This window comes from Canis lupus, chromosome 9, assembly GCF_003254725.2.
Source record: "Canis lupus dingo isolate Sandy chromosome 9, ASM325472v2, whole genome shotgun sequence".
In the NCBI taxonomy this organism is placed as follows: Eukaryota; Metazoa; Chordata; class Mammalia; order Carnivora; family Canidae; genus Canis; species Canis lupus.
In genome coordinates this window covers 23,056,497-23,084,346 of record NC_064251.1, presented here as the reverse complement: position 1 = coordinate 23,084,346, position 27,850 = coordinate 23,056,497, and the positions used below count along the sequence as shown (strand labels likewise).

The window sequence follows — 27,850 nt, the reverse complement described above, 5'->3', positions numbered from 1 at the left end:
TATTTCTTTTAGATTATACAATTTCGGAGGGAGGGGCAAGATGGCGGAAGAGTAGGGTCCCCAAATCACCTGTCCCCACCAAATTACCTAGATAACCTTCAAATCATCCTGAAAATCTACGAATTCGGCCTGAGATTTAAAGAGAGAACAGCTGAAACGCTACAGTGAGAAGATTTCGCGCTTCCATCTAGGTAGGGAGATGGGAAAAAAGAAATAAAGAAACAAAAGGCCTCCGAGGGGGAGGGGCCCCACGAGGAGCCGGGCTAAGGCCAGGGCAGTGTCCCCAGGACAGGAGAGCCCCGTCCCGGAGAAGCAGGAGCTGCACCAACCTTCCCGGGCGGAAAGGGGCTCGCAGGGAGTTGGAGCAGGACCCCAGGAGGGCGGGGATGCCCTCGGGCTCCCTGGGACAGTAACAGACACCTGCTCGCCCAGGAGAGTGCGCCGAGCTCCCTAAGGGCTGCAGCGCGCACGGCGGGACCCGGAGCAGCTCGGAGGGGCTCGGGCGGCGGCTCCGCGGAGGGGGCTGCGGGGCGGGAGCGCGAATCCAACAGCGCAGGCCCCGGAGCACTGGGCGCCGGGACACAGCCCAGGATCCGGCCTTCCCCGGGACAGGCAGAGGCCGGGAGGGCCCAGGACAGCAAGGACGCTCCTGCCCCAGCTGAGCAGATCAGCGGCCCCGCCCCGGAGCCTCCAGGCCCTGCAGACGGAGAGCTCCGGGGTTACTGCGGGGGCTGAATCCAGATTTCCAGAGCTGGCCGCTGCCACTGGGGTTGTTCCTCCTGGGGCCTCACGGGGTAAACAACCCCCACTGAGCCCTGCATCAGGCAGGGGGCAGAGCAGCTCCCCCAACTGCTAACACCTGAAAATCAGCACAACAGGCCACTCCCCCAGAAGACCAGCTAGACGGACAAGTTCCCGGGGAAGTCAAGGGACTTAAAGTATACAGAATCAGAAGATACTCCCCCGTGTTTTTTTTTTTTTTTTTTTAATTTCTGATTGCTTCCCCCACCCTTTTTCCCCCTTTCTTTCTTTTTCTTTCTCTTTTTCTTCTTTTTTCCTTTTTTCTTTTTTCTTTTTCTCTTTTCTTTCCTTCTTTCTCTCCTCTCTTTTTCTCCTTTTCCCAATACAACTTGTTTTTGGCCCACTCTGCACTGAGCAAAATGACTAGAAGGAAAACCTCACCTCAAAAGAAAGAATCAGAAACAGCCCTCTCTCCCACAGAATTACAAAATCTGGATTACAATTCAATGTCAGAAAGCCAATTCAGAAGCACTATTATACAGCTACTGGTGGCTCTAGAAAAAAGCATAAAGGACTCAAGAGACTTCATGACTGCAGAATTTAGATCCAATCAGGCAGAAATTAAAAATCAATTGAATGAGATGCAATCCAAACTAGAAGTCCTAACGACGAGGGTTAACGAGGTGGAAGAACAAGTGAGTGACATAGAAGACAAGTTGATGGCAAAGAGGGAAACTGAGGAAAAAAAAGACAGACAATTAAAAGACCATGAGGACAGATTAAGGGAAATAAACGACAGCCTGAGGAAGAAAAACCTACGTTTAATTGGGGTTCCCGAGGGCGCCAAAGGGACAGAGGGCCAGAATACGTTTTTGAAATCATAGCTGAAAACTTTCCTAATCTGGGAAGGGAAACAGGCATTCAGATCCAGGAAATAGAGATATCCCCCCCTAAAATCACTAAAAACCATCCAACACCTCGACATTTAATAGTGAAGCTTGCAAATTCCAAAGATACAGAGAAGATCCTTAAAGCAGCAAGAGACAAGAAATCCCTGACTTTTATGGGGAGGAATATTAGGGTAACAGCAGACCTCTCCACAGAGACCTGGCAGGCCAGAAAGGGCTGGCAGGATATATTCAGGGTCCTAAATGAGAAGAACATGCAACCAAGAATACTTTATCCAGCGAAGCTCTCATTCAAAATGGAAGGAGAGATAAAGAGCTTCCAAGACAGGCAGGAACTGAAAGACTATGTGACCTCCAAACCAGCTCTGCAAGAAATTTTAAGGGGGACTCTTAAAATTCCCCTTTAAGAAGAAGTTCAGTGGAACAATCCACAAAAACAAGGACTGAATAGATATCATGGTTACACTAAACTCATATCTCTCAGTAACTCTGAACGTGAACGGGCTTAATGACCCCATCAAAAGGCGCAGGGTTTCAGACTGGATAAAAAAGCAGGACCCATCTATTTGCTGTCTACAAGAGACTCATTTCAGACAGAAGGACACCTACAACCTGAAAATAAAAGGTTGGAGAACCATTTACCTTTGAATGGTCCTCAAAAGAAAGCAGGGGTAGCCATCCTTATATCAGATAAACTAAAATTTACCCCGAAGACTGTAGTAAGAGATGAAGAGGGACACTATATCATACTTAAAGGATCTATCAAACAAGAGGACTTAACAATCCTCAATATATATGCCCTGAATGTGGGAGCTGCCAAATATTTAAACCAATTAATAACCAAAGTGAAGAAATACTTAGATAATAATACACTTATACTTGGTGACTTCAATCTAGCTCTTTCTACCCTCGATAGGTCTTCTAAGCACAACATCTCCAAAGAAACGAGAGCTTTATTTTTTTTAAATAAAATAATTTTTATTGGTGTTCAATTGAAACGAGAGCTTTAAATGATACACTGGACCAGATGGATTTCACAGATATCTACAGAACTTTACATCCAAACTCAACTGAATACACATTCTTCTCAAGTGCACATGGAACTTTCTCCAGAATAGACCACATACTGGGTCACAAATTGGGTCTGAACTGATACCAAAAGATTGGGATCGTCCCCTGCATATTCTCAGACCATAATGACTTGAAATTAGAACTAAATCACAACAAGAAGTTTGGAAGGACCTCAAACACGTGGAGGTTAAGGACCATCCTGATAAAAGATGAAAGGGTCAACCAGGAAATTAAGGAAGAATTAAAAAGATTCATGGAAACTAATGAGAATGAAGATATGACCGTTCAAAATCTTTGGGATGCAGCAAAAGCAGTCCTAAGGGGGAAATACATCGCAATACAAGCATCCAGCATCCATTCAAAAACTGGAAAGAACTCAAATACAAAAGCTAACCTTACACATAAAGGAGCTAGAGAAAAAACAGCAGATGGACCCTACGCCCAGCAGAAGAAGAGAGTTAATTAAAATTCGAGCAGAATTCAACGAAATTGAGACCAGAAGAACTGTGGAACAGATCAACAGAACCAGGAGTTGGTTCTTTGAAAGAATTAATAAGATAGATAAACCATTAGCCAACCTTATTAAAAAGAAGAGAAGACTCAAATTGATAAAATCATGAATGAGAAAGGAGAGATAACTACCAACACCAAGGAAATACAAACGATTTTAAAAACATATTATGAACAGCTATACGCCAATAAATTAGGCAATCTAGAAGAAATGGACGCATTCCTGGAAAGCCACAAACTACCAAAACTGGAACAGGAAGAAATAGATTACCTGAACAGGACAATAACCAGGGAGGAAATTGAAGCAGTCATCAAAAACCTCCCAAGACACAAGAGTCCAGGGCCAGATGGCTTCCCAGGGGAATTCTATCAAACGTTTAAAGAAGAAACCATACCTATTCTACTAAAGCTGTTTGGAAAGATAGAAAGAGATGGAGTACTTCCAAATTCGTTCTATGAGGCAGCATCACCTTAATTCCAAAACCAGACAAAGACCCCACAAAAAAGAATTACAGACCAATATCCCTGATGAACATGGATGCAAAAATTCTCAACAAGATACTAGCCAATAGATTCCAACAGTACATTAAGAAGATTATTCACCATGACCAAGTGGGATTTATCCCCGGGACACAAGGCTGGTTCAACACTCGTAAAACAATCAATGTGATTCATCATATCAGCAAGAGAAAAACCAAGAACCATGTGATCCTCTCAATAGATGCAGAGAAAGCATTTGACAAAATACAGCATCCATTCCTGATCAAAACTCTTCAGAGTGTAGGGATAGAGGGAACATTCCTCGACATCTTAAAAGCCATCTATGAAAAGCCCACAGCAAATATCATTCTCAATGGGGAAGCACTGGGAGCCTTTCCCCTAAGATCAGGAACACGACAGGGATGTCCACTCTCACCACTGCTATTCAACATAGTACTGGAAGTCCTAGCCTCAGCAATCAGACAACAAAAAGACATTAAAGGCATCCAAATTGGCAAAGAAGAAGTCAAACTCTACCTCTTCGCTGATGACATGATACTCTACATAGAAAACCCAAAAGCCTCCACCCCAAGATTGCTAGAACTCATACAGCAATTTGGCAGCGTGACAGGATACAAAATCAATGCCCAGAAATCATGGCATTTCTCTACACTAACAATGAGACTGAAGAAATAGAAATTAAGGAGTCAATCCCATTTACAATTGCACCCAAAAGCGTAAGATACCTAGGAATAAACCTAACCAAAGAGGTAAAGGATCTATACCCTAAAAACTATAGAACACTTCTGAAAGAAATTGAGGACGACACAAAGAGATGGAAAATATTCCATGCTCATAGATTGGAAGAATTAATATTGTGAAAATGTCAATGTTACCCAGGGCAATTTACACGTTTAATGAAACCCCTATCAAAATACTATGGACTTTCTTCAGAGAGTTAGAACAAATTATTTTAAGATTTGTGTGGAATCAGAAAAGACCCCGAATAGCCAGGGGAATTTTAAAAAAGAAAACCATAGCCAGGGGCATCACAATGCCAGATTTCAGGTTGTACTACAAAGCTGTGGTCATCAAGACAGTGTGGTACTGGCACAAAAACAGACACATAGATCAATGGAACAGAATAGAGAACCCAGAAGTGGACCCTGAACTTTATGGTCAACTAATATTCGATAAAGGAGGAAAGACTATCCATTGGAAGAAAGTCTCCTCAATAAATGGTGCTGGGAAAATTGGACATCCACATGCAGAAGAATGAAACTAGACCACTCTCTTTCACCATACACAAAGATAAACTCAAAATGGATGAAAGATCTAAACGTGAGGCAAGATTCCATCAAAATCCTAGAGAAGAACACAGGCAACACCCTTTTTGAACTCGGCCACAGTAACTTCTTGCAAGATACATCCATGAAGGCAAAAGAAACAAAAGCAAAAATGAACTATTGGGACTTCATCAAGATAAGAAGCTTTTGCACAGCAAAGGATATAGTCAACAAAACTAAAAGACAACCTACAGAATGGGAGAAGATATTTGCAAATGACGTATCAAATAAAGGGCTAGTTTCCAAGATCTATAAAGAACTTCTTAAACTCAACACCAAAGAAACAAACAATCCACTCATGAAATGGGCAAAAGACATAAAGAGAAATCTCACAGCGGAAGACATAGACATGGCCAACAAGCACATGAGAAAATGCTCTGCATCACTTGCCATCAGGGAAATACAAATCAAAATCACAATGAGATACCACCTCACACCAGTGAGAATGGTGAAAATTAACAAGGCAGGAAACAACAAATGTTGGAGAGGATGTGGAGAAAACGGAACCCTCTTACACTGTTGGTGGGAATGTGAACTGGTGCAGCCACTCTGGAAAACTGTGTGTGTTCCTCAAAGAGCTAAAAATAGACCTGCCCTACGACCGAGCAATTGCACTGTTGGGGATTTACCCCAAAGATTCAGATGCAATGAAACGCTGGGACACCTGCACCCCGATGTTTCTAGCAGCAATGTCCACAATAGCAAAACTGTGGAAGGAGCCTTGGTGTCCATCGAAAGATGAATGGATAAAGAAGATGTGGTGTATGTATACAATGGAATATTACTCAGCCATTAGAAACGACAAATACCCACCATTTGCTTCAACGTGGATGGAACTGGAGGGTATTATGCTGAGTGAAATGAGTCAATCGGAGAAGGACAAACATTACATGGACTCATTCATTTGGGGAATATAAATAATAGTGAAAGAGAATATAAGGGAAGGGAGAAGAAATGTGTGGGAAATATCAGAAGGGGAGACAGAACATAAAGACTCCTAACTCTGGGAAACGAACTAGGGGTGGTGGAAGGGGAGGAGGGAGGGGGGTGGGGGTGAATGGGTGACGGGCACTGAGGGGGCACTTGACGGGATGAGCACTGGGTGTTATTCTGTATGTTGGTAAATTGAACACCAATAAAAAATTAATTTATTAAAAAAATAAAAAAAAGAGATAATAGAGTTAATCCATGTAAAGTGCTTGGAAAAGTATCTGCTACTTAATTAAACTCGATAAATGTATTCTACTATATAAAAAAAAAGATTATCCAATTTGTTGGCATTTAGTGTTTCAGTATTCTTTTATAATCCTTTGTATTTCTGGCAGCACTTGTAATGTCTCTTTTTTCACTTACAATTTTTGAGTCCTTTCTCTCTCTGGTTGGCCTAGCTAAAGATTTGTCGATTTTATCTTTTCAAAAAGCCACCTCTCAGTTTTGTTAATCTTATCTATTTCTTTTCTAGTCTCTATTTCATTTGTTTTTGTTCTAATCTTTATTATTTCTTTCCTTCTGTTAGTTTTAGGCTTAATTTCTCCTTTTTCAAGTTCATTGATACGTAAAGTTAGATTATTTATGAACTTTCTTCTTTATTAATATTGGTGGTTATCATGATAAAATTCCCTCGTAGTAAGCTTTTGATGCATCCCATAAGTTTTGATATGCTAAATTTTCATTTTCATTTGTCTCAAGATTTAAAAATAATTCTTCCTCTTGATTTCATCTTTTATGCATTGGTTATTTAGGAGTATTAGTTAATTTCTACGAATTTTTTAATTTTCCAATTTTTCTCCTGTTTTTTTTTAATTGAGTTCGATTTGCCAACATATAGCATAACACCCAGTGCTCATCCTGTCAAGTGCCTCCCTCAGTGCCCATCACCCAGTCACCGCAACCCCCGCCCAACTCCCTGTCCATCACCCCTTGTTCGTTTCCCAGTGTCAGGTGTCTCTCATGTTCTGTCTCCCTTTCTGATATTTCCCACACATTTTCTCTCCCTTCCCCTTTATTCCCTTTCACTATTTTTTATATTTCCCGAATGAATGAGACCATATAATTATTGTCCTTCTCTGATTGACTTACTTCACTCAGCACAATACCCTCCAGTTCCATCCACACTGAAGCAAATAGTAGGTATTTGTCATTTCTAATGGGTGAGTAATATTCCATTGTATACATATATCACATCTTCTTTATCCATTCATCTTTCGATGGACACCGAGGCTCCTTCCATAGTTTGCCTACTGTGGACATTGCTGCTATAAACATTGGGGTGCAGGTGTCCTGTCGTTTCACTGCATCTGTATCTTTGGGGTAGATCCCCAGCAGTGCAATTGCTGGGTCATAGGGTAGTTCTATTTTTAACTCTTTGAGGAACCTCCACACAGATTTCCAGAGTAGCTGCACCAGTTCACATTCCCAAAAACAGTGCAAGAATGTTCCCCTTTCCCCATATCCTCTCCAATATTTGTTGTTTCCTGTCTTGTTAATTTTCACCATTCTCACTGATGTGAGGTGGTATCTCATTGTGGTTTTGATTTGTATTTCCCTGATGGCAAGTGATGCAGAGCATTTTCTCATGTGCTTGTTGGCCATGTGTATGTCTTCTTTGATGAAATTTCTATTCATGTCTTTTGCCCATTTCATGATTGGATTGTTTGTTTCTTTGGTGTTGAGTTTGCTAAGTTCTTTGTAGATCTTGGATACTAGCCCCTTATCTGATATGTCATTTGCAAATATCTTCTCCCATTCTGTAGTTTGTCTTTTAGTTTTGTTGACTGTTTCTTTGCTGTGCAGAATCTTTTTATCTTGATTAAGTCCCAATAGTTCATTTTTGCTTTTGTTTCCCTTGCCTTCATAGATATATCTTGCAAGAAGTTGCTGTGGCCAAGTTCAAAACGGGTGTTGCCCGGGTTCTCCTCTAGGACTTTGATGGATTCTTGTCTCACATTTAGATCTTTCATCCGTTTTGAGTTTATCTTTGTGTATGTGTAAGAGAATGGTCTAGTTTCATTCTTCTGCACGTGGCTGTCCAATTTTCCCCACACCATTTATTGAAGAGACTGTCCTTTTTCCGGGGGATATTCTTTTCTGCTTTGTTGAAGATGAGTTGACCATAGAGTTGAGAGCCCATTTCTGGATTTTCTATTCTGTTCCATTGATCTATGTGTCTGTTTTTGTGCCAGTACCACACTGTCTTGATGACCACAGCTTTGTAGTACAACTTGAAATCCGGCATTGTGATGCCCCCGGCTCTGGTTTTCTTTTTCAATATTCCCCTGGCTTTTTGGGGTCTTTTCTTATTCCACACAAATCTTAAGACGATTTGTTCCAACTCTCTGAAGAAAGTCCATGGTATTTTAATAGGGATTGCATTAAATGTGTAAATTTCACTGGGTAGTATTGACATTTTCACAATATTAATTCTTCCAATCTATGAGCTTGGAATATTTTCCATCTCTTTGTGTCTTCCTCAATTTCTTTCAGAAGTGTTCTATAGTTTTTAGGGTATAGATCCTTTACCTCTTTGGTTAGGTTTATACCTAGATATCTTATGCTTTTGAGTGTGATAGTAAATGGGATTGACTCCTTAATTTCTCAGTCTCATTGTTAGTGTATAGAAATGCCACTGACTTCTCGGCATTGGTTTTGTATCCTGACACACTGCCGATTTGCTGTATGAGTTCTAGCAATCTTGGGGTGGAGGCTTTTGGGTTTTCTATGTATAGTATCATGTCATCCTCAAAGAGGGAGAGTTTGACTTCTTCTTTGCCAATTTGAATGCCTTTTATTTCTTTTTGTTGCCTGATTTCTGCGATTAGGACTCCTAGTACTGTGTTGAATAGCAGTGGTGAGAGTGGACATCCCTGTCGTGTTCCTGATCTTAGGGGAAAGGCTCCCAGTGTTTCACCATTGAGAATGATATTTGCTGTGGGCTTTTGTAGATGGCTTTTAAGGTGCTGAGGAATGTTCCCTCTATCCCTACACTCTGAAGAGTTTTGATCAGGAATGGATGCTGTATTTTGTCAAATGCTTTCTCTGCATCTACTGAGAGAATTATATGGTTCTTGTTTTTTCTCTTGTTGATGTGATCTACCACGTTGACTGCTTTACAAGTGTTGAGCCAGCCTTGCATCCTGGGGATAAATCCCACTTGGTCATGGTGAATAATCTTCTTAATGTATTGTTGGAATCTATTGGCTAGTATCTTGTTGAGAATTTTTGCATCTGTGTTCATCAGGGATATTGGTTTATAATTCTCCTTTTTGGTGGAGTCTTTGGTTTTGGAATCAAGGTGATGCTGGCCTCATAGAACGAGTTTGGAAGTATTTTGTCCCTTTCTATCTTTTGGAACAGCTTTAGTAGAATAGATATTGTTTCTTCTTCTTTAAACATTTGGTAGAATTCCCCTGGGAAGCTATCTGGACCTGGACTTTTGTGTCTTGGGAGGTTTTTGATGACTGCTTCAATTTCCTCCCTGGTTATTGGCCTGTTCAGGTTTTCTATTTCTTCCTGTTACAGTTTGGTAGTTTGTGGTTTTCCAGAAATGCATCCATTTCTTCTAGATTGCTTAATTTATTGGCATAAAGCTGCTCATAATACGTTTTTAAAAATCGTTTGTATTTCCTTGGTATTGGTGGTGATCTCTCCTTTTTCATTCATGATTTTATTAATTTGAGTCTTTTCTCTTTTGTTTTTAATAAGGCTGGCTAATGGTTTATGTATCTTATGAATTCTTTCAAAGAACCAACTCTTGGTTTTGTTGATCTGTTCTACAGTTCTATGGTCTCTATTTCATTGAGTTCTGCTCTTCTTCTCCTGGGTGTAGGTTTTATTTGTTGTTCTTTCTCCAGTTCCTTTGGTGCGAGGTTAGCTTGTGTATTTGGGTTTTTCCCAATTTTTTGAGGGATGCTTGTATTGTGCTGTATTTTCCTCTTAGGACTGCTTTTGCTGTATACCAAAGATTTTGAACGGTTGCATCTTCATTCTCATTAGTTTCCATGAATCTTTTTAATTCTTCTCTAATTTCCTGGTTGACCCTTTCATCTTTTAGCAGGATGCTCTTTAACATCCACGTGTTTGAGTTTCTTCCAAATTTCTTCTTGTGATTGAGTTCAAGTTTCAAGGCATTATGGTCTGAAAATATGGAGGGGACAATCCCAATCTTTTGGTATTGGTTGAGACCTGATTTGTGACCCAGTATGTGGTCTATTCTGGAGAAAGTTCCATGTGCACTTGAGAAGAATATATATTCAGTTGTATTTGGATGTAAAGTTCTGTATATATCTGTGAAATCCATCTGGTCCGGTGTGTCATTTAAAGCTCTTGTTTCTTTGGAGATGTTGTGGTTAGAATATCTGTCATTTGCAGAAAGTGCCATGTTGAAGTCTCCCAGTATTAGTGTATTATTATCTAAGTATGTCTTTACTTTGGTTATTAATTAGTTGATATACTTGGCAGCTCCCACATTAGGGGCATAAATATTCATGATTGTTATGTCCTCTTGTTGGATATATCCTTTAAATATGGTATAGTGTCCCTATTCATCTCTTACTATAGTCTTTGGGATAAACTTTATGTGATATGAGGATTGCTACCCCAGTTTTCTTTTGAGGACCATTTGAATGGTAAATAGTTCTCCAACCTTTCATTTTCAGGCTGTAGGTGTCCTTATATCTAAAATGAGTCTTTTGTAGACAGCAAATAGATGGGTCTTGCTTTTTTATCCAGTCTGAAACCCTGCACCTTTTGATGGGGTCATTAAGCCCGTTCACGTTCAGAGTTACTATTGAAAGATATGAATTTGGTGTCACTATGATACCTATTCAGTCCCTGTTTTTGTGGATTGTTCCCTTGGACTTCCTCTTTCTTTTACAGAGTCTCCCTTAATATTTCTTGCAGAGCTGGTTTGGTGGTCCCATATTCTTTCAGTTTCTGCCTATATTGGAAGCTCTTTATCTCTCCTTCTAATCTGAATGAGAGCCTTGCTGGCTAGAGTATTCTTGGCTGCAGGTTCTTCTCATTTAGGACCCTGAATATATCCTGCCACCCCTTTCTGGCCTGCCAGGTCTCTGTGGAGAGGTCTGCTGTTAATCTAATATTTCTCCCCATATAAGTTAGGGATCTCTTGTTTCTTGCTGCTTTAAGGATTTTCTCTTTATCTTTGGAATTTGCAAGTTTCACTATTAAATGTCGAGGTATTGAATGGTTTTTATTGATTTTTTGGGGGGTACCTCTCTATCTCCTGGATCTGCATGCCTGTTTCCCTCCCCAAATTAGGGAAGTTCTCAGCTCTGATTTGTTCAAATATGCTTTCTGGTCCTCTGTCCCTCTCGGCACCCTCTGGAACCCCAATTATATGTAGTTTTTTCCTTCCAAGGCTGTCATTTATTTCCCTTAACCTTTCCTAATGATCTTTTAATTGTTTTTCTCTTTTTTCCTCAGCTTCCTTCCTTGCCATCAACTTGTCTTCTATGTCACTCACTCTTTCTCCTCCACATTAACCCTGGTCGTTAGGACCTCCAGTTTGGATTGCATCTCATTTTTTTTTAAAGATTTTATTTATTCATGAGAGACACAGACACAGACACAGACACAGACACACACACACACACACACACAGAGCGAGAGAGAGAGAGAGAGGCAGAGACATAGGAAGAGGGTGAAGCAGCTCCATGCAGGGAGCCCGATGTGGGACTTGATCCTGGGACTCCAGGAGCACACCCTGGGCCAAAGGCAGGCACTAAACCGCTGAGCCACCCAGGGATCCCGGATTGCATCTCATTTAATTGATTTTTAATTTCGGCTTGATTAGATCTAAATTCTGCAGTCATGAAGTCTCTTGATTCCTTTATGCTTTTTTCCAGAGCCACCAGTAGCTTTATAATTGTGCTTCTGAATTGGATTTCTCACATTGAATTGTAATCCAAATTCTGTAACTCTGTGGCAGAGAGTACTGTTTCTGATTCTTTTGTGGTGAGTTCTTCTTTTTAGTCATTTTGCTCAGTGCAGAGTGGCTAAAAATGAGTTGTACTTGTTAGAAGAGCAAAATCCTCTCTGTAGTCTTCTAAGCTGTTCTCTCTTTAAATCTCAGGTCGAGTTCATAGGTTTTCAGGATGAGTTGAAAGTTATCTAGGTAAGTTGGTGGGGACAGGTGACTTGGGGACCCTACTCCCCCGCCATCTTGCCCTGCCCCCTTCCTCCTGTTACTCATTTCTAGTTTCAGACATTGTGGCCAGAAAAGATACTTGTGACATGATTTAAGTCTTATTCAGTTTGTTAATATGTGTTTTGTGGCCTAGCATTGTGGAATTTCCCACTTGCTGTATCTAGTTCCCCCCCTTCCCTTCTACCTTCAAATATCACCATTTACATTTTTTCCTTTTATTTTTAGGATGTTTTTGATTCTTAAATTTCATATTTCCACTTCTATGAGCATGTTGTATTCAGGGATTAGATTTTATTCTCATTGTTTTATTCTTGTTGCCAGCATTTAGCAAGTGTGCTTAACAAGTATTTATAGAAGGAAAGAGAAAGATTTAAAATTTTACAGAGATATGGAAAAGATTCCAACCAGTTTATTTGTTAAATTCCTGGCTTGTGAAGGCCTCTGAATTAAACAAAAGAAAGTAAAAAAGTAAAAATAAGGGGTGCCTGGGTGGCTCAGTGGGTTAAGCATCTGCCATCAGCTCAGGTCATGATCCCAGGCCCTGAGTTGGGCTACCTGCTGAGGCAGATGCTTCTCCCTCTCCTCTCTGCTTGTGTTCTCTTTCGCTATCTCTGTGTCTCTTTCTCTCAAGTAAATAAATAAAAACTAAAAAAATAAAAATAAAAATAAGATTCAACTCCCTTGTGGGTATGTTTAAAATGTAAAGATTGACCAGAACCAGTGAAGATGACTTGCAACAGGAAGAGCTTTTATTGACACACCACCATAGAGAAAGCCAAAGAAACGTTACCATTCTACAAATAGCTTGTCTTAATTCATTAGAAGAAAACCATGAAAATAAGAGGGCTTTTATTCAGGAATCTAGCTTCAATTTGGTATTTTAATTTAGGGGTCCTTCTTCTGGGGTTCAGGAAGGCACCCTCTGTTCACTCTTCACGTTGTTGACTTTGGTGGATTTCTCTTCTACAGTGTGAACTCTGGATGAGAGAACTTTGCCACGAGGATCTATTTCTTCAACAATTGTTTTAACCATGGTGGTTTTAGATGACTCTAAAATGACACAATGAAGTGTTATAATTTATTAAATCCATTAAGGAAAATAATTAACTCCTCATTTGAAACTGACACAAGTACATTTTGAATGCTTAGCACAGCTTTTTTTTTTTTTTTTTTTTTACCTTTTATCTGATTTCCTGGTCCTCCATAGCCTTTTGATTTAACACAAGAGCTGTAAAAATACAGAGAGCTTGTATTAATTATTTCACCCTATTTTGCTGAGGAACCTGGAAAACAAGGATTTAAGATGGGAGATCTCTGGATTCTGAAATAACACTAAAGAGGTTTATTTATACATGATATGGGTCATAAATACTTTGTGCTTGATTTCAAAAAATCTTTAGTAACCTTAAAATAAAGTGCATTCTCAATAGAAGCTGTACTTACCCATCTTCTCCATCAATCAGGCGGCAGTAGGTCTCAATTTCTTTTTCCAGGTGGACCTTGATGTCGAGGAGCTGCTCATACTCCAGCTTCTGGCCCTCCGTCTCGGTTCTGACCTGGTGCAGCTGCTCCTCCAGGGCTCCAATCTGAGCCTGGATCTGGGCGAGCTGTGTGCAGTAGTTGCCTTCGGTCTCGGTCAGGGAGCATTCCAGGGAGTGTTTCTGTGGATCAGCAAGACATAGTTTAGTAGAAAATGTCACAGTGTTGTTTTAGAATAAGGCAGAGCACTTAAGACATATTTAAGAATTATGCTTACATGATGCAAGTAACCATATTTACCCCAAAGAGTCCCCTTTGTTCAATATTCATTATTGCCTTTATTAGATGTCATACTATTTTTCTGTTTGAGAATGACACAGTTGATGGTGAATGTCACTCATATGTCCAGGAGTGTTAGCAAAGACGAACTTGTTTTCTCATAGGGCACAGTCCAAAGATCCCTCTGCCCCACTAATATAAACTGCTTCTAGAGTCTGGCACAATTTGCCACATTCCCTAGGAATAAAGGTCACCCTACAATTTGCTACGTTGTTTCTAATCACCAGACAGTCTTGTCTCATGTAGATTGTAGCTTTTCTATTAAAAAACAATCCCAAGGATGCCTGGGTGGCTCAGTGGTTGAACATCTGCCTTCTGCTCAGGGTGTGGCCCCAGGGTCCTGAGATCCAGTCCCACACTGGGCTCCCAGTGGGGAGCATACTCTTTCTCTGCCTATGTCTCTGCCTCTCTCTGTGTCTCACCTGAATAGATAAATAAAATCTCTTTTTTTTGATAAATAAAATCTTTAAAAAAAATCCCATAGTGAACTGTGCAAACTTTTCCAAAGCATAATGTCCCAAAGAAAAGAAGGACCTTTTAAAGCTTTAGATGGTTTGACTCATTGGTTTGTGAATCCAAATGGGTTTATAAAGGGTTTCTCTTCAAGAGGGATGCTTGTTATACTTCTACATGGAATGAAGATAAGACTGTCTTACTCTTTCAGCTGCAAGAATTTTTATGCAAAGTCCTAATTTTATATACACTCATACCCTATTTTGTGGATAAACTCTGAAGGTTTGTATACTAGCCCTAGCAGAAAAAGTATGGATGTAGGAGTTAAGAAATTTGGAGAGAAGTTCAGGTTCCTTCGTATTCAACTGTGGGACTGGGAAAACTGCCTCACTTCTTTGAATCTCAGATCGTTCTTTTGAAAATAATGACAGGAATTATAAACTCTGCTCTGCCCAAGCCCCAGGGTTATTGTGGACTCCAGTGGGAGAAAGTGCTAGGCAAACCCTTAATGAAAAGGTTGCTATTATTATCAAGCCTGTTTAGCTTTATAGGCAACATTCATGCCTCCACTTTGCTTCTTGTTTATGCCACTTAAAAAGGAACTTGTAAGTGTTCTTAATTAAATTGCCCAACGGAATGCCAGATGAAGAAGATAGGGGTGCACACACATTTTTGCATTCTATGGAGAATTTTTTTTTTTTTTTATCTTTTGATTTGGGAGAGAAGATTCAGGATAAAAATTATTTTCTTTTTTGAGTACCTCAAAATATTTGTGCTTGCTAATTTCTCATGTTTCACAGTTATGAGTGTCTAGGTCTACTTTTCAGGCCAAGAGGATCGTGCTGTGCAAAACGCAAATGTGTCTTATTTCAAGCATGGTAATTAACCGATAACAACGAAAATAAGTAATACTATGTAGAAGAAACACTTTTTAAATTTTTTCTCCAATTCTGAAACATATATATATAGTACATTTTACTGACCATTGCTAAGAGGGACTGAAGCTCGATCTCCAGGGTTTGAAGAGTACGTTTCATCTCTGTAAGTTCATTTCGAGCCGAGGTGGTGGCACCAGCATCGTCAGAAATCTGCTGCTGCAGGGAAGCGCTCTGAAAGGTTGGGGGTGGGTGTTAGGGTGTTAGGGTGCTGCTGGCCTTGCCTCAGTGCCCAGGACCACGTAAGCGCGCCCAGGTCGGGTTTTACCTTCTCGTTGAACCAGGCCTCGGCGTCCCTGCGGTTCTGCTCAGCCAGGGCTTCGTACTCGGCCCGCATGTTGTTCAGCAGGACGGTGAGGTCCACCCCGGGCGCCGCGTTCATCTCCACGTTCACGTTCCCTCCCGCCGCGCACTGCAGCGCCTTCATTTCCTGAAAGGAATTTGATTGACCACGTTAGGAGCTGAATATTTTCAAAGGAACCAGACAGCAGGATGCATAACGTTAGAAACTTTTTAAAAAGCGTTGGTTGCAAACCATGAGAGTGCTAACTCTGGGAAACCAAGGGTTGCAGAAGGGGAGGTGGGTGGGGGTTTAGGGTAACTGGATGACTAAGGCACTAAGGAAGGCACTTGATGGGATGAGCACTGGGAGTTATACTATATATTGGCAAGTTGAATTTAAATAAAATATTTTTAAAAATTAAAAAAATAAAAAATAAATGGGTGTTACATTGAAATGTGAAGTCTGTAATCTTCATAAGATATAAAAGATCATTCGATGTCTCTAATCACACATCATATTCCCTCCATATTTTTCTTTTTCTTTTTAAATTTTATTTATTTATTCATGAGAGGCAGAGAAAGAGAGAGAGAGAGAGAGAGAGGCACAGACACAGGCAGAGGGAGAAGCAGGCTCCATTCCATGCAGGGAGCCTGACGTGGGACTCGATTCCAGGTCTCTAGGACCACACCCGGGACTGAAGGTGGCGCTAAGCCACTGAGCCACCGGGGCTGCCCCCTCCATCTTTTTCTGATACTAATGGCCTGCCTTGGAAATCAAAGAATTTCTCAAAGCAGGCAATTAATCTGTGTTGATTTATCTCTAAAACCTAATAAAACCTGACCATCCTCCCCCCCGCCCCCCCCCCCCAAAAAACCAAAATATTCTTTGGAGGCAGATGGATAGAAACACTGCAAAAAACCTAAGCCATATGGAGAAACGAGTTCCTTCTGGAATGTTTATGTCAGACATTATTATACTTGTCATCTGAAATTATTATTATTATTATTTTAATTTTGGGAGCCAGGCAGATCATGGAGGCAGGAGAGACAGAGCACCCACCTCCTCGTGATTCTTCTTGAGGTAGGCCAGCTCCTCGCTCAGAGTTTCCAGCTGGATCTCCAGGTCAGTTCTGCACAGAGTCAGCTCATCCAGGACCCTGCGCAAACCGCTGACATCTGCATCAACACTCTGGTGAAGGGCCTGTTCGTTTTCAAACCTTAGAAAATATTTGACAGTTAGTCCCATCACCTTTTAGGTCATCAAAAACTTCCAATCATGCTTTGAGATCAAACTGTTAAAATATACTCAAAATTGCAATTAGACTGTCCATAATGCAAGAAGCAATATGATCTTGACATTCATTTGTGTTGGATCCTATATTTCCAGAGTAAAACATAATATTCGGCTGGTCATTCTTACATGCATTTGGTTTAAAACAAATAAGGTCAAACAATTGAGGTGACCTCCAATAGCTTAGATTAAAGGGGAAAATGCTGAGATAACTTCTTTGGTTTCTCTTCAGCTCTACTTACTTTAGCCTGAAGTCATCAGCCGTTAGTCTTGCATTATCATTTTGCAGGATAATATTGGCATTGCTGGTAGTTGCAGAAATGATCTGATAAATGGAGAGTTAGTTAGGAGTGAGGAAATACTTTAAAAATGTCATACTTCCTTGAAAGAAAGTCACTTACAAAATTATATAGTACTCTTTCTGGCATTCTGTCTCCAATAATAAGATGATTCTTTCGCAGATGGGAAATCAAGTATGGCCTCTTTTACCCTTTACCCCACCCATAAAAATAACCTTTTCTATGAAAAAACTTATAAACAATATAGCAAGAGAGAGTGGGCAGTTTCTGATATTTTCATATTACAAAAAGCATAAACATGCATGCCTCATACCAGGTTTGAGTGAGCCATATTCAAAGATTAGAATTTTAACATAAATTATTTTTAATATTCATAATGAACTACAGAAAATCAGAAGCTGAGTGCAAAGCCCTGCCGTGTGTGACAGCTTCCACGTTTGTGTGTGCTTATGTGGCTAAATACTCTTAGGGGTTTAACCCTTATGACATTGCGCTTCTTACCTGGTTCCTAAGGTCATCAATTATTGGGAAGTATCTGCTGTAGTCATGATCAAGACCACGGCAAGAACCAGGCCCAAATTTCTCATACCAGCCCTTGATCTTCTGCTCCAGGTCAGCATTGGCCTCTTCTAGTGCTCGCACATTCTCCAGGTAGGAGGCCAAGCGGTCGTTGAGGTTCTGCATGGTCACCTTCTCATTGCCGGACAGGAGGCCATGCTCATTTCCTGTGAAAGCAGCGCAAGAAGCACTTCCCCCGCCATAGCCTCCTGCAGATGAGCTGCCCCCAAAAGCACAGGAGAAGCTACTTCCAATGCCCGGCACACCGCATGCATTTCCAGCCCCCAAACCTGCTCCCCCGCTAGAACCAAGCCGTCTGGATGCAGAAGAAAAGCGCACAGACATGATGTCCAGACCAGCGAGCTTGTCCCTAGAGTGAAGCTCTGATGGCAAATGTCCTGCTCAAATGGTGAGTTTGTCTTTATATACATATTACCAGGGTGTTTCTTGATGAACCTTGCTACCCATAGCAAAATAGTGCTTGCCAGCTCATCATGAATTATTCATAATTGGGTGTTTTTTTTTTTTTTAATGAATGCCTTTACCCTACTGTGTCCATTTCTGTAGGTGGAGAGTTACCTTGGGGTTATTTGTTATCTCCAAAATGAGACAGGGAGGGGTATGATCAAGATTATTATAGTGATGCATTTCAAATTTAGTATGAGTAATCCTTCCTGTCTTCTAGGTTTCAGGGCTACAAAACTCCTATAAGAATAAATAACGAAGTGTGATAGATTTCTCTTCCCCTTGCTCAAAGCAAGGACATTACATTTTCTTCAGCAAGAGAGCCCATCATAGTCATGCATTTTGATGGAAAATATGATCTTTCTTTCAGATATATTGAAAATAATTTCAAGACCATGGGCTCATGGTACTGGAGGGAAAAGGTCAGGTCTTAAATGAAAACAGAGGTTTTAAATGGACTCTTCCTTGGAGACAGAAAGTCTTCTTGATCCTTATCCCTCCTGAGTTATCATTTCATCTTTACTGCTTTTGTCTAAGGTATAAATAAAGGCACTGGTTAATTTCTCTGGGTCCAGTTTTCTTATCTGTAAAATATAGGAACTAGACTATGGCCTGTATATTCCTGTTCTATTTCTAGATTTCTTGTGTTTTTACATTTCTTTCTTTCATTATTTCTAGAAAAATTTTCTGCATTCACTTCCTCTACATCTCCCCTCCTACTCACTCCTGAATTTTGGTTCCTAGCACTTTATGGAAATTAACCCTCAAATTGCTCATTTTCCCACATCTCCAATTCAGTCATTATTTCTCATGTTTATTCCCCTACATCTTCTTGGACATATTTGATACTGACCACACCAGGCTTAGTGAATTCTGAACAACTGCCTTCTGAAAATACTTCTAATGGAATATTTCTGTTTGCTCCTCTTCTTTCTTCCGTTTAGTATGTCTGTGCTCTAGATTTGTCATTCCTTATAATTTTGTGCTTGACACTCTTATTTTCTACACATTCTCTTTTGGTGCTGTCACCCCTTCTTGTCACTTTGGCTATGGGTGAATGGTTTCTAAATATGTATCTTTAGCACTGGTCTGTGTTCTATTCTAGATCCACGCCTCACTATGTCCACTAGACATTTCTACTTGGATGACTTCTAGCTCAACACTCAGTCACCTTGTCATCAAACTTTGATCTTTTGTATCTTTTTTGCATTACTTGTTGGTGGAATTACCCTGTCATGTTTATGATTGCTAAAAAAATCTTTAATTTCTGTCATCTTCTACCAGCTTGCATCCAACAAGTCACTAAGTCCAATTGAATCTACTTCTGCAGTGTCTCTTGAAGCATTTTTTTTCTTTTCTATTTTTCTTCTATTATTTTTTTCCAGCTTAATAATTGGATTTTTGGCTCAAGTCTTTTTCTTTTCCTTCCTGATCAGTAGGCAGAGCAGTAAGTCAAGGTACCATTCCTGTAATACACCACCATTCATGTAATTGAAAGAATGTGAGCTCTTGGATCAAATATATCAGCATTCATATCCCAGTTCTGCAAATTTCTGTGTGACCAATGCAAAGTTCTCTCTTGCTGAGCCTCTATTTCTAAGATGGAGATGTGACTTGTGTTTTTGTGAGGCTGTTAAATGGTAGTTACATTTGTAAAGCAACTATGCTTGTCAATGACTGTAGTCAGTAAGTATTTCTTTCCTTCTCCCACTTTCCTCCAGTTTAAAATCAATGGACTATAAGCTAGATAAAGCTCCTTTGTCTGACTTGTAAGTTTCTTCTTGTGGTAGGTTTTACCAGCCTGACTTGTTCATTCCTTCATTTTACTGTTCTTGCCTCCCTCCTTTTGGTCTCTGCTCGTGTTGTTCTTTCCAGTTGAGATTATTTGAGATCTTGCATTTGCCAAGAACAATGGACATTACTTTCAATTATACAGATTGAAAATGAAGTTGCTAAAAATATAAATTTTCATGACCTAATAAGTGAATTTACAGAAAAGCAAGTCAGAGAAATCTATTGATCAACCAAGAAATCATATTAATAAAGCATTATAATTTATTATATTACAAAAAATTATGACATAAAATGTTATTTTGCAATTTGTAAGATTATATTATGTATGTATTACTATTCTATTCTATGTTTTAATAAAACATTTTTAAAGAAAAATATTTATGTGTTAGTTACCCTAACTGAATTTTTTTCTGACTTTGGAACAAGGGATCTGACATTTTTATTTTGCCCTAGACTCTGCAGATTAGATGCCATCTCTGGTTGTTGGGTCTTTCTCTGGGGTAGCTGAAGAGTTCTAGAGAAAAGACCTGCAGGTACTTGAGTGTTTCCCACAGAAGAGTGCTTACTACCTACCTACTCTAGAGTGAAATAAACACACACCACATACAGTATTTAGGGCCTTACTTAAGGATGAGCAGAATTTCAATAATCACCATATATTAAAAAACACTCCAACATGAAAGACAAAGACACAAAGAAAGAATCAAAGAATGGCACTTGGATACAAACAATAAAGGAACCTGAATAAAACTTTAAAAATGAAACTACCTATCATTAATGCCTTTAGGAGTAAGAAAAATACTACATATTTGAAACATGAATACAGTATTATTAAAATTAAACAGCAGAGCACAAGAAAGGGCCCTAAGAATTAAAGAATTAAAAAATAAATTCCAAAATAACTTCAATAGATGGGTTGGCAAATAAGTTTCAAAAAAAAAAAAAATCTCCCTAACAGTTGAACGAAGGTCAAAAGATGGATAAGAGAAAAGATTAGAAAATTAGAGGTTTGGGGCACTTGGGTGGCTCAGTGGTTGAGCACCTGCCTTCAGCTCAGGTCATGATCCATAGGTCAAGGGACTGAGTCTCCCAGTGGACTCTCCGCCTATGTCTCCCTCTGCCTATGTCTCTGCCTCTCTGTGTCTCTCATGAATAAATAAATAAAATCTTAAAAAAAATAAAATAAAATTAGAGGTTTAGTCCAAGAAGAGCAACCTTAAGTAAATCTTTCAGAAAGAGAGAATGGTGAAATGATGAAGGAATTATTTTATAAACATATTTTATAATACTACCCAGAACTAAAGGACTGAGCTTCTAAATTGAAAGAGACCACCAATGACTGTAATAAATGAAAAGGAATCACAGCAGAGCACGTGCTCAGTTTATTTCAGAGAACCATGGAGAAAAAGAGAACACTTAAAATGTCAGAAGAAAAGACAACACACATCCAGTGATGGGGAAATCAGAATGGCTCTGGACTTCTCAACAATCCTGGAAGCCCTGACTCCAGTGAAGAATGCCCTCAAAATTCTACTTGAAAATGAAGTACAACATAAAATTCTCTCCTCTGACAATTAATCATGAGTGAGGGTAGAATAAAAATATCTTCAGACATGAAAGGTCTCAAAATATTTATCTTCCTCACATACTTTGTCAGGAAATCACTAGAGCGAAAAATGAACAAGAAAAAGGAAAAAGCTTAGAATCCGAGAAATAGGGCCCCAGTACAGGTGCACTGAATGAATGTCCCTGATGATAGCTGGGTAGCAAGTCAGAAAAATAAATATGAGGTGGGAGGATTCTGAGTGTGAGGGCTGCAGGAGGTAGATGGAAAAGATGGATGGTTTTGTTCGTGTAAGAAAGAGGCATGAGAGATAAAGATATATAGGAAACTAGGTTAGTACAAATGCTAAAAAAATATTGCTTGTATGAAAAACAAAAAGTTGCACAAAAAACATGGCATCTACTGCTCAATGCAACAATGAACAATATCTACTTAGCCATAATGATGAGTAACTTAACATTGATCTAACCAAATACTGTGGTATAGCTATGTTAGGAAGAGAAGGAAGGTGGCAAAGGAAAAACTCTCAACTTTCTTTTAAGAGTACAATATATAATAAGAAAAATTGATAAATCAAGAAATATTGAATAAAACATAGTATTTAAAAATCTAGAGATAAAGATGACAAGGAACAGCTAAAAGAGTTGTAAGTGGTTGCCTGTAGAAAGCAGGGCTTGAGGCAGAAGAAGGGAGAGAAAAAGACACTGTTGTTTTTGTTTGTAGCACAATTTAACTGTTAAAATGCATTCATTACTTGAATAAAAAGGAAAATTTTTTACAAACTAATCAAGAAAAAAATCTCAAGTGCACATTGGATATTTCACTGTAAAATTTACAAATAAAGTTGATATAAATCCAGTTTTAAAATAGACACTATGGTATCTCCATGTCTAATAGTTAAATAAGACTAGATGAAATACCCTAGTGCTGGATAAATTATTGTAAAATGTTTTTTAAATTCATACCTAAGCTCAAAAGAAAATAAAAGAAAACATTTAAAAAAAAACACACACACAGAGCTGAACATGAATGGTGAGTAGACATAGAAGCTTGAGTTATCTTAGAAATATGCTTAGATTAGAAAGATTTTTTGGTTAAAAACTCCACTGAGAAGTAAGATTTGGACCCGACCAAGTGTCATAGCTGAACTTGAGACCCCACTTAAAGCTGTATGCCCCCAAAGCCTATATCATCAGTAGAAAAGATGAAGTTAGAAAAGTCTCCATGCTGGCGAAATGGAGAAACCAGCAAGTCATTCTGTTACCAATGGTACTAAGTAAAAATCTGATAATGTGAATATTATTGATATTTGATAATGACTTATAATCACAGCCTTACTCTGATACGGTCAAATTTAATCTGAGAACCCCAATCCAAGAAATTCATTTAAGATATTTTCAGGTTGGGGTGTCTGAGTGGCTTGCTTGGTTGTCCAACTCTTGATATCAGGTCAGGTCTTAATCTCAGAGTTGTGAGTTCAAGGCCTGTGTTGGGCTCCACTCTGAGTGTGGAGCTTACTTAAAAATAAAATTAAAAAAAAATTTAAAAAGATGTTTTCAGGTTGGTACTGCTTCACATTCCCCTGGAGAAATCATCTCAGTCCTGGCCCTACACGACTCCCAAAGTTAAATTCCAACCACATATGAACTCAAAATAAAATAAACATATGAAGAAATAAACACATATGACTAAGAGCCAAAACTAACTACAGTCTACAGAATAGGACGTCAAAGACCAATGATAATGCAATTACAAGGAAATGTATGCAAAAAAAATGTGTTTTTTGTGTTTAGGGAAGTGAAAGAGAGAAATGGAAGTGTTCTGAATGAATAACTATAAAAAATGACTAGATATATTTTAAAAAGAAATGGAAACAAAAGAACTAGATGAAGAGGATTAGGAGTGTGCTTGTCTAGATGAACACTGAGCATCCTAGAACTGTTGAATCACTATATTGTACATCTGCAAATAATATAACATCGTGTGTTAATTATACTTCAATAAAAAAATAAAATGGGAAATATAATAACTAAAATTGAGAATTTTACCTGAGGATTAAGCAACAGATATGACATAACTAAGGAAGAAATAAATAAATTGTAGGAAAAATAAAACCTTATTATCCTAAATGAAAGAGAATGAGACAGAGGGAGAGAGGGAGAAAAGGAGAAAGAAAGAGAGGGAGATTGGAGAGAAACTCTGACATATTTTTCAGTGGAGTCTCCTTAGAGACCATACTAATGGGGCAGAGGGTAAGAGTTTTCTAGAATAGAAACAGCCCTCCAATTTAAAAGGTAAAGTGAATTTAAGAATCTGCTTCAAGTAACATTATAGTGATGCTGAAGAACACCAAAGACAAGGAAAAGCAGCAGAGAAAATAGATATCATCTATAAAGGAACCATAATTAGACTGTCTGCAGCTTCCATGAGCAACAATAGAAATCAAAGACACTGGAATGATCTCTGCAGAAGATATTTTTTTAAGATTTATTTATTTATTTTTGAGAGGGGAGAGGAGGAGCAGAGGAGAGAGGAACTCAAGCAGACTCTGTACTAAGAGCAGAGCCTGATGCAGGGCTCCATCTCCCATTCCATAATATCACAACCTGAGCTGAAAACAAGAGTTGGACACTTAACCAACTGCATCACCCAGGTGCCCTTCCACAAAATATTAAGAAAAAATAATTATCACATTAAAACTGAGCACCAAGCAAAATTATCTTTCAAGAATAAGGCATAGAGTCTGGGAAATCATGGCAATGGTGGCAGAACTTTTGAATCTTCACATAGAAATTACACAGAACAATTACATCACAAAACCAGATACCCATGTACAACTTTTATAACAAACTGAGGTGACCATGAAACCCAAAATGTAAGCTGGTAGAACAAATTATCATTTGCCATAAGACCTGCAGGTCTTTTTTTTTTTTTTTAAGATGTATGTATGTATGTATGTATTCATGAGAGACACACACAGAGAGAGAGAGAGAGAGAGAGAGGCAGAGACACAGGCAGAGGGAGAAGCAGGCTCCATGCAGGGAGCCCGAAGACCTGCAAGTCTTATGTTAGAAGCACTTCTGTGGGAAGAAGAGGATATCCAGAGGTACTTGAAGGGTCTGATTACAGGAGAATTATGGAAAACCGATTGAAAAAGGACAGCAGGTGAATTTGAGAAGAGCAGGTGAAACTATAACCTGAAACTGGGTTCGCCTCTTTTGCATGTGGAGCCAAAAGACACAACCAAGCCAAAGACTAGGAAAAGAAAGGGTTTGACAAATATTATATGTTCTCATTCATTTGGGGAATATAAATAATAGTGAAAGGGAATAGAAGGGAAGGGAGAAGAAATGGGTAGGAAATATCAGAAAGGGAGACAGAACATAAAGACTCCTAACTCTGGGAAACGAGCTAGGGGTGGTGGAAGGGGAGGAGGGCAGGGGGTGGGGGTGAATGGGTGACAGGCATTGAGGGGGGCACTTGACAGGATGAGCACTGGGTGTTATTCTGTATGTTAGCGAATTGAACACCAATAAAAAATAAATTTATTATAAAAAAAAAAAAAAAGAAAGGGTTTGACTTGCAACAAGTCAGGAGAACACCATGGCTATTTCCCAAAGCAGTGTCTCCCCAAACAACAAAAATTGGGAAGTTTTGGGCAGCCCAGGTGGCTCAGTGGTTTAGCGCCGCCTTCAGTCCAGGGCGGGATCCTGGAGATCCGAGATCAAGTCCCACATTGGGCTCCCTACATGGAGCCTGCTTCTCCCTCTGCCTGTGTCTCTGCCTCTCTCTCTCTCTCCTCTCTGTGTATTCTCATGAACAAATAAATAAAATGTTTTTAAAAAATTGGGAAGTTTTAAGGTAAGGGTGCATGTGTATTCACGGATGGAGCTTGGTGAGGGAGAATTCAGTAGAGAATTGGGGCAAAAGTCATGCGAAGTGGACAGAGTCCAGGTTTTAATTGATTGAAGTCATGGGGCGGGGGGCAGCATTACCAATTCTCTGCTCTAGTTAGTCTGGTATTTGACTGCTCAAAAGGGTTTAAATTCTGTAAAAAAAACAACTCAAGGATGTGCACTAGGTCAATCTTTAGTTTGAAACAGTACTGGAAGTCTTATCCTTTATTTGTTGTGTCTGATATGGTTAGGCTATTTCCAGGCCTGGTAGAGACTTAGTTTCTGCATTCTCATTAGTCCTTTAAAATCCTTAACTACTGAGATTTTTGCATTTTTTGGGTCATTCCTCCTAGGAAGTCCTGCAAGAAGTGTGTTTGGGCAAGTAGTGCTGGTCAGGCATAGATCACAAAATGGCTGGTCAGGCACAGACCACAGAATGGGTGGGGGCCTTACGTGACTTTTCTTATGTTAAGAAAGCTATGACTCATCTTTCTTTTTCTGTAGACCTCTAACCCTATCTGCCGTCAAAACTGGGAGAGTTTTGCCCATTCAGAAGCAGGTGAGTGAAAAGAATCTTGCATGAGCTGAGACGGAAATAGTCTAGACCCTGTGAATTCTCAAAACCAACCAGCTGTGTTTCCCTTCCAGGAGAGTGCCCCCCTCCCATGAGAAGAAACCCCAGGAAGAAGAATCTCAACTGATCAGAATAGGGTCAGTAGAGATGAAGGGAAGAGAAGGTCCAGATATAGTGGAGGAGAGGAAAAAAGAAGAAATTTGAAATCAAACCTATGTATATATGTATATATGTGTATATATATATATAAAATATTTTATTTATTTATTCATGACACACACACACAGAGGCAGAGACACAGGCAGAGGGAGAAGCAGGCTCTATGCAGGGAGCCCAATGTGGGACTCGATCCTGAGACTACAGGATCATGCCCCAGGCCGAAGGCAGGTGCTAAACCACTGGGCCACCCAGGGATCCTGAAGCCAATATATTTTTGATCCCTAGATGAAAAACAAGAAATGGGAGGTATGTATAGTTAGAAAAGCCTTGTAGAACTATACTCATTCTAGAGGTTAAGGAACATGAATTGCTTGAAAAATGAGAAGAAAAGGATTAAGGTAAAATCCCACAAAATGTTAGCACACGAAAACAAAAAAAATTAGGAGCTGCGTTACATCTCTATAGAAAATAAAAGTATGCCAGAAAGACATGTCAACAAAACAAATTAAAGTATAACTTATCATTTCGAAGTGATCTAAAATGCATTAAAAATGATGGAAGAAAAAACAAGCAACATAAACCATAATTAGGACACTTAGAAATGAGAAGATATAACTTAGGAAAGGATTAGAAATAAAAGCAAAAAAATCTTTACACTGAATAAGATCCAAACACAGGCAATGAGAACCAGTTCTCAGAGAAGACATATTCGGGAAATACACAATCTTAAACCAAATATTAGCAAATAAAATTCAATAGTATATGAAATAGCATATACTATTCCAAGGGAGTTATTTATAGGAAATGAGGATGGTCAAATACTACATGCATAAAATGTCACATGACAAAAATCCTATGATCATCTCAAAAGTACTAAAACAAAATGGGCAATTTTACTTATCATGCTGGCATGACAACGACCTTTCTCAGATGTAAAACTCTAAACCTATGATGGACATTTATCTATACATGAGACAAGGTATTATAAAATTCTGTATGATGACCAAAAAGATTAAAAAATTAAAAGAGAAACAACAATAGCAATGCATTTGCAACACCCAATAACAAATAATTATTCACTTCTCTTGTAATGAGCGTCCACAGATCTTGGGTGTTTGTTAAAAGAAAGCATATCAGTTTGTGATTTCTGCTTTAACAACCTCCCAAGCACAGTATCTGAAGTCCTTCTCCTTCAGATGGCAACTGATTCCTTGGAGGTACCTTCAGTGTAGAAACTCACCACAGCAAAAAGCAACCTTCAAGGTTTGGAGAAAATATGTTAATTATTAGTAGAACTCCTGAAAAACTCAGGAGCCCCATAATTCTGCTAAGCAAAGGAAAATCTAGACCAAGAGGCCATGATGAATTCTTATTCTCCCTGAAGGGAAGGACAGATTTAAGACTTAAGTTCTAAGGATGGGATACTTCCTTCAATCCTATGAACTCAACAGAATATAAAGGAGACACCCAGAATTTAATTTTACATCTGTTCCTTTGCTAAATAGATACACAAGGAATTCTGGTTGGTTCCCTTGGCAAGA

General features: G+C 39.2%; 1 protein-coding gene across 1 annotated transcript; it reads right to left on the bottom strand.

Annotated features, from left to right (window-relative positions):
* Nucleotides 1-12,948: 12,948 nt before the first annotated feature.
* On the bottom strand, nucleotides 12,949-18,273 carry LOC112655489 (keratin, type I cytoskeletal 27). Its single transcript, XM_025440627.3, has 8 exons — nucleotides 17,801-18,273; nucleotides 17,243-17,325; nucleotides 16,770-16,926; nucleotides 15,696-15,857; nucleotides 15,476-15,601; nucleotides 13,665-13,882; nucleotides 13,400-13,449; nucleotides 12,949-13,271 (listed from the first exon to the last, which is right to left on the bottom strand). The coding sequence occupies exons 1-8, from the start codon at nucleotides 18,200-18,202 to the stop codon at nucleotides 13,129-13,131; spliced, it is 1,341 nt and encodes a 446-aa protein (XP_025296412.1). The 5' UTR covers nucleotides 18,203-18,273; the 3' UTR covers nucleotides 12,949-13,128.
* Between the last annotated feature and the right edge of the window lie 9,577 nt (nucleotides 18,274-27,850).

Coding starts and splice junctions, on each gene's coding strand:
- LOC112655489 (XM_025440627.3), bottom strand. CDS start 18,202: ATGTCTGTGCGCTTTTCTTCTGCATCCAGACGGCTTGGTTCTAGCGGG. Junction 15,602..15,695: donor AGGCCTGGTTCAACGAGAAG/GTAAAACCCGAC, acceptor CCAACCTTTCAG/AGCGCTTCCCTGCAGCAGCA. Junction 13,883..15,475: donor TTCAGTCCCTCTTAGCAATG/GTCAGTAAAATG, acceptor GCTGATCCACAG/AAACACTCCCTGGAATGCTC.